Source organism: Anopheles maculipalpis, chromosome 2RL (assembly GCF_943734695.1).
Source record: "Anopheles maculipalpis chromosome 2RL, idAnoMacuDA_375_x, whole genome shotgun sequence".
NCBI lineage: Eukaryota > Metazoa > Arthropoda > Insecta > Diptera > Culicidae > Anopheles > Anopheles maculipalpis.
Window position 1 is genome coordinate 37417480 of NC_064871.1, and position 7540 is coordinate 37425019.

At 44.9% G+C, this 7540-nt stretch overlaps 1 protein-coding gene across 1 annotated transcript; it reads left to right on the forward strand.

Moving 5' to 3' along the window:
- The first annotated feature begins 3155 nt into the window (after window positions 1–3155).
- Window positions 3156–6711, forward strand: LOC126557073 (protein FAM91A1). Its single transcript, XM_050212723.1, has 13 exons — window positions 3156–3283; window positions 3385–3469; window positions 3546–3686; window positions 3819–4072; window positions 4144–4404; window positions 4474–5335; window positions 5396–5602; window positions 5671–5784; window positions 5851–6099; window positions 6164–6201; window positions 6279–6382; window positions 6456–6525; window positions 6601–6711. The coding sequence occupies exons 1-13, from the start codon at window positions 3197–3199 to the stop codon at window positions 6709–6711; spliced, it is 2583 nt and encodes an 860-aa protein (XP_050068680.1). The 5' UTR covers window positions 3156–3196.
- The last annotated feature ends 829 nt before the right edge of the window (window positions 6712–7540 follow it).

The following is a 7540-nucleotide window of genomic DNA, read 5'->3' on the forward strand; positions in this document are numbered from 1 at the left end:
ATGTTGTTCCGGGGCGGTAGTAAAACCCGTGGTTCAAATAAAAATCACATATTTTATGCAAACTAACCGCCGTATGTATGTAGCAGTGGCTCCCGAGAGTATGTTCAGGTTGTCCCGTGCGCTAAAGAGTTCCCGGCTTGAGATGAGCTACAGATGGGCTGTTTTTCTTTCTTTTTTTTTTTGCTAACGGATGGGTCATCGTTTTAGTTGGTGTGGTTCACGTCATAAAAATTTGTTTTGATGCTCAGCTTAGCTTCGCTCTATGCAGCCCGAGTGAAGGTTTCTATTTCCATGCACATGCACACTGCGGGAGGAAGAACGGTTTGACGGTTTCACGGTCGTAAGCCGGGCGTACTCTCGCACTCTGTGGTGGTGTACACATCGATACACGGTTCTGCGGTGTTCGATTGATGGTACGGTGAACGGTGTGGAGCGAATTGGTGTGCAAATCAGACATGCACCATCCACCGTGAAAACTTGATGGAGAATTGTAAAAGCCGTATTGGATCGACGATCCTTGAGACTTCTAATTGCCTGCGGAGAGATCTTTGCATCGCGCTCCCGGAATGGCGGTAGAGTTTTGCTTTCTGTTTCTTTTTTTTATTCGACACATTGGTCATCTTGACCCGCCTGATGTATAATTTTATGACTGTGAGGTTTTATAGCACCCTATAACAGCAACAAAAATTAAAAAAAGTTCAACGCCAAACGAACTCGTCCATGAGGAGACAGAAGAGATCTGCTTAGTCCCGAGGAGAAAAAAAAAGCGCCAACTAAACGACAAGATACACAGTTCGGTTGTTGTTGAGACGGGCATGGAACGATTTACGCTGATAAATCATGCACCGATGCTTATCACTTTCTGGCAGCGGTTCCACTGGCTCAAAGATCAGCACGACTTGTCAATCTCGGAAAACGACCCTTCAAGAGAGCGAGGAATGGTGCCAATGAAGCTAACAAAAAACGGAAATAAAAACGATCGTTCCACGCGGCACGTGATAACGCGTACGGTGAAGCGATGCACCAAAATTGCATCGTGCGCCATGAGTGTGTGGTCTGTGTGTCAATCTGCGAGTTATCGTGAGCATATCAGCAAAAGGTAAAACCCACACCATGGTAGATTGGTGTTGTTTGTTACATAGCTCGATCCGCGCGCGCGTAACGCACGATTGCAACTACGTCCACGACGTCGAGTACATGGGAGAGGCGGAACAAAAAAGGTGACACACTGAAACCGAACTCCCCCTTCCCCGCCATCCCACCAGCCCAACAGCTAGCAATGTGCGGGTCAATCTAAAAGTCAATGGCCGCTAGAGGTGCGTTCGGTGTGTTTGGGGAAACCGACCGGCCAAAAAAGCGCCACGGTCAAAGCGATCTGTTTCGGGTGGAAACTGTGTTACGAAAGAAAGTGCCATCGTTGTCGGCCGCGATTGCAATCATCAGCACCATGCACGTTGTCGTATTTTTTATATTCGTTACTCCCTACCACCGCCCCCCCCCCCCAACTGTATCCTCCCCATTTCCTAGCATGTCGTGCGTGTGGATCAAAACAAAACACCACTAATAACTGCGCACTCTTGTGTCCTGCTCTTGCGCTCTCGCGGCTATCGCAGCTTCTTGATTCCGGTTCGTTGTTTCGTGTCTCGCTTCAACGGCTTGAAGGTTCCGCAACCATCGGTTAGACCTTTTCCCGCAGGCAGCATTGAAGGGGGGGGGGGGGGGGTCTGGGATTAATGCGTGCCTATGTTGCGCTATGCTACGAGCGTCGTTTGTCGCCGCTGCGAACGAAACGCTGCCCTACGTCACGTAGACCTTCTGTTTTGGTTGTTTTTTTTTTTTCGTTTTACACCGCGCGACTGGTGGTTCTGTGGCTCTTGTTTTCCCTTTTTTCGAACTGACTTCGATCTGGTGCGATCGCGAGAGAGGTGCCTGTGTACCAGATAATCAATCCATCAATGATGATTGTTTTTGCAATGATTCGATGTTGGGTTGAAGTGGTGTGGTTCGTAGTAGGGATGGAAAAATCTTCATTTTTTCCCGGAGTTGAATCAATTCGACTCCCAGACAGTCCGGCATTTTCTCCGGAACTTTTAACGACTCCAACAGGGCAAATGTTTTCTCCAAAACAGGACGTATGTTGGCGGAGGAGCGAAATCGATTGGAAGGACGCAAAGCAAATGGTCTTGGTACAATATAATTATTAAGCCAACTGATTGATAAGACAAAAAATCTCAAATTTTCGGATTCAACTTTTCTCCACTGCCCCATGAAGGTTCTCAACGCGAGAATATTTCACAAACTCTCATGAAAGCATGAATTTTAGATTTTCAAAGCACTCGTGGACCGCGACCTGAAGATTACTTCGGAGTATTTAGCTGCTGGATTTCCGCCATGCACTCTGGAGTTGAATACGGAGTTAAATTCGAAGATTATATCGGAGTTAACTTCCGGATTTTTTCCGGAGTTGGATCCCGTTTTCATGCTGATACATGCTGATACCACCAAGTAGGATAGCCAGTCCTCACTACAGGGGAACGGTCCGGATCAGATTTGAACCCTGATCCTGCCGTATGAAGGCGAGCGCCGCTGTCGCCTTACCACCGGGCCACCCAAACACACCACTTTTGTGTAGTTTAAAACAGGAAAATATTTTTTCTGTTGTTGATTAAGAGAATGCATAGCATTCCTAATAACATCACATTTATCAAATTTTATTGCAAAACGTTTACTCGTACTTTGTGACTTTTGACTGATAACTTTTCATTCCACCCAACCAACGCGGTGAGCTCCAGCAGAAAGCTTTCGCTGGAGCTTTTGACATTTGAAAGTACGGCACAGCGGGATCGGTATTTTGGTACAATTAACTCGGACATTCAATCTGCAAAAAATGTTGCTTTTATCACGATTTACCTCGTTTCATCATGAAATACAGTTTTGTAAAATAATATTCTGATAAAACATTAAAAAATACTAAGAAATTCCTCTACTCAAACGTCTTCCAGCTGTTTTGGTACGATGGAGGCAACTGTCACACCGAAACATAACACGTCACAAAGTTTCTTTTGCTCCGTCAAAACAACTACACCGTGCACGGGGTTCGGTTTGCATTCTTTCAGCCCGCGCAATCATTGCTTCGGTACAAATTTTCTAGCATTCCAGCAGCTACGCAATCCGCCCAGGAGTGTTTCAGCACAGGATGGGGTCCGGGTTTGTATCCAACAAGGTGGAGGAAAGCATTCGACGCAATATCGCCTGGAAGGATTTAAGCTCGGACGTGCGTAAGGTAAAGCGAACGCGGATTATTGCTGACGGGGGTCCCTCGGGGGGTGGGTGGGTGTGATCGGTGTTGTGAGTTTTATGTGTGGATATGTTGTTGTCCAATAGGCTCTAAACAACGATGAGGCTGACTATCGTAAACAAATTGTGGAGTACAGTTTGCTCAATCAACTACGATTTCGTGGCAACATCGGTAAGCGGTTTGAAGGCGGGAGTTCTGGGCAAAAAGGTGTCCAATGGGTAAATTGTATCGTGCATTTTTTTTACAGTCTACAGTGTGACGAAAAATGAGAAAAAATATTACGAACGGTTGGTGGAGGTAAACATACGAGCGCTCCACATATTCCCTTATCATCTGGCTGACGTTATCACGAAGGGATTGCGCGTTACACCATTCAACTACTATACAGGTAGGAATACTTCACACCCACTTAAGCGATACAGCGTTGCATTGGCTTGGGCGCATTGGGGCGATTTTTGCCGCTGGGGGATATCTGCCTTTCTTTTCTAACATTAACTAAACTTACCTTGTATATTCGCAGACATGATTGCATTCCTCCTGACACACGATAAAAATTATGACGCACTGCCCAACTTTACCGCTGCCGACTGTCTACGGGTGCTGGGTATTGGACGGAACGAGTACTTGTCCATATCGAGCGACCTCAAGTCCAGCTCACCGCGTTCATTTTTCAAGAAGAATCCATACCATTTCCTGCCAAAATTTCCACGTACCATAACGATGCATCCGTGGTGGATCGTTGAGATAGGTCACATACTGGAAAAAGACGTCGAGGTAAATAATTTCCTTGGAAAGGATGAAGAAGGATCCCTCGTTTGCTCTAATGGAATTATCCTGCCTTTTAGAACCTTAGCATTGAAGAGATCAACACGATTGATCAGTTGATTGACTTTGGTCCGCAAACGGCCGGTACGCTGAACTTAGAAACGGTACAGAAACTGTACCGCAAAGGTCTGATCTATCTGGACGTGCCGATCAGCAGCGACGATCGCATAAACATTCCACCGCTCCGAAACTTTGTCATGAATCGTGTCGCGGGCGATTACTTTGAAAATTTGCTCTACAATGTGTTTGTTACGACAGATGAGCAATGTACCATTTCCGAGGTGCGTAACTGCCGTTGCTTGGAGCGTACAAAAAATACTAATACTTTATTTGGCGTTCCTTTGTTTCAGCTTTCACAAATTCTTCAAGTACACATGGACACCGTGAAGCAAGCTACATCACTGTTCTGTCGATTGGGATTTGCCAAAATAAAGAATGCCTTTTCCGAGTTCAAGCTGGATGAAAGTTGGCTCAAGCCGCAAGCGGACGGTGGTGAAGATTCGGCCGCATACAACTACCACGCACTGTTGCTTTCGGAAGTACCGCTCGAGGTGAAACCATCACCCGATGGTAGCATAACGTCCGTACCCTTCTTCCCTCCATCCGACCCATCCAGTCCAACGTCTCCAACGGCACCAAGCGATTCGAATGGAGCTTCCTTTTCCAAAGAGAAAACTACACCGGAAGCAGGCAATAGTTTCCGGTCGGCAAAACGTGTCGGGTTTCTGTTCGACTCCACGCTAACGGCCTTCCTCATGATGGGTAACCTTTCGCCCGGGCTCAAAACGCACGCCATCACACTGTTCGAGGTGGGCAAACTGTGCGACGAAGGGATGGCGGATTTGCTGGAAGAGCTGGAAAAGGTATCGATGCTGGATGCGGAATCGGAGGGAGAGGTTAGCCGGTACTTCAATCATGCGGTGCTGCTACGCTCGACGATTGTTGCGCTGAAAGGTTCGTTAAAGATTGAGCTGGATCTGTTGCGGCTCGAAAGCATCGAGGGGCTGGACGTGCAGACGCGCAATCGACTGTTGGAGCGCAAGTACAAGTACCTTATATCGGCGGCACCACTATCGGGCTCGCTGTCTAGTCAGTTTACCATTCCATTTTTTGGCCAATTTTACCAAAGCTCGGCTGATTCGCACATTTGGTCGAAGCTGTTCTACTACCACATGGGAGGATACGGTCCGCCATCTTTATTTTTGAAGAAAGGTACGATCGGGGCTGTCGATGGGGGGATAGAAATTTAATCGGTTCTCTTTTCAATTCTAGGTACCGTTTTGAAATCTTTGCCTCGAATGTTTCTCGGCTATGGGAAGCTTCTAATTACAATTGTCAATACCGATTCGTATGTGCTAAACTCGGAAAAGTTTTATACACTGAACGAGCACCTCAAGAACGAATGTTTGCTAATCCAGGGGTATGGAATCAATGAACCGGCCAAAGTACACTACGAGCCTTTCCCGTTCGACATTAACGGTAAGTCGACAATCTTACAAACCATTTACGAGCGTTAATATTATCAAATTTATTTACTTATCTAACAGATGAAAACAATCGATGGGGACAGCATGCCGCCTGGAACGGGTTGTCACAAGTCGTGAACATCGAGCAAACGTTCGGTTATGTTACGTTCATCAATACAGGCGTCCCTGATTTAGGTAGTCCCTAATTTTGGCAATGGTTTGGTGTGATAGTATTAAACCGAAAAACCGTTTGTATTACAGGCTGCGACAATTATAATCCTGCAGTTGTACTTAAACGAACAGGAGAAAAGAAGCAAAAAAATGTACCAAAACCAGAAGAGATCGGTAAAGCAATAGTAACGCCTTCGCCGAAAACTACATCGACCAAGGAGGAGGATAGTGTTGCCGAGGAAAATAGTGTACCAGCTGCCGAGGACGCGAATGGCGTTGTGGAAGAAGTCAACGATAAGCTAGCAGTACTGCAAACTACAGAATCGGACTCAGATACAGGTAGAACTACATTCGAGTTTTAAAAGAAAACTTTCTTTAATTTATGATTATTAACTTTCCGCAGAAATCTCGAGGAAAAATTCACTACAAAATGCAGCAGAGGTACGTTTGTGTGGCCCTTTCTGCCGAATATGGAGGAATTTATAAACAATTGTTTTCTTTCTTTTTTTTCTGATCAGGATTGGACTATACTGGACATAAATTTTGGTATTCCGCTTTTCGATGTTGATTGTAACACAAAAATTTGTCAATATATTCTGCAGCGCTTGTGCATTGACGATAAGTAAGCATGAGGAAAGCAAATGACGAGATGTAATGGTAAACTGTCCTAATCATGTGTATATTATTCTTTTCAGCATATCAATGTTGAAGGAGGTGAATCAACAGATGGAACGGAAATACCTTAAATTTATCTCCCAGTGCTTGGTAAGAAACTGCTTCCGTCGTTAAACGATTTGCGAAATCTTAAATATGTGCTCTCTGTGTCTGTATCTTCAACAGTTTTTTGAAGACGAAAATATGGAGCTAATTAAGGTGGGAAAGTACGTGCCAAAGCTGCGCATAAATCTTGCATACGAAAATGGAAAAGTGCAAAGTTGGGACGGTAAATGAGGGTTGTACGTTTATGCAGATGAACTCACCGGTACCCGTCGCGCTACGCCGTTCGATCGAATCCTTCCTGCGCCCAGCAAAACCATATTCCAGTGTATTTTTTTTAGAGTAATGCTATGTTTTTGAAAACAAAAATATAAATCGATATAATCGACTTTGAGCAGCGGTAGTATTTTGAAACTTAAACCCAGTTGCGTCTATTTGTTATTTTTTCAATTATTTTTTTTTTAAATTGCCTTGTTTGATAGCTTTTCAATCAGCCCTGCCGGCTGCCAAACTGACGTGCGCGCGTAAATGTCAAACCGCGGTATTTTTTTTTATTCTTCCATAAACACAAATGCACAGCGCAAGTCGTGTTGGCTTTCGTGCAGCGCATTTTTTGGAAAGAATAGAGATATTGTAAAGAAACCGAAAAGTCCATTTACTACACCTAGATCACCTGGTAAGTGAAGTATTGTTAATGGTGTGTGGTAGATCGATAGTAGAACAATCGTATTCCATACGGAACGTGAGATACCGTAAGCGGAAGATGCGGCACTTGTTTGGTGGTGTGTGTGTGTGCCTGTGGACAAGCAGAGCAGAGTGTGGGATTGTTTGTGGTACGGTTTGTTAGATTCTTTTCCCGGTTTTAGCATAAATGAAGTAATGATGTGAGAAATTCGGCAAACAGATAAAGAAGATAAAGTTACAATTAATCTACGATCATCTATGATAGTTAGTATGGGTGTTTACATACGGTTGGAAGAGTTAATGTTGGTGGAAACGCTCTCCGCTTCATTCGCCTTCGGAAAGTTCGTTGACTTTTGCATGCCAATGTGGGTGGTGGTGC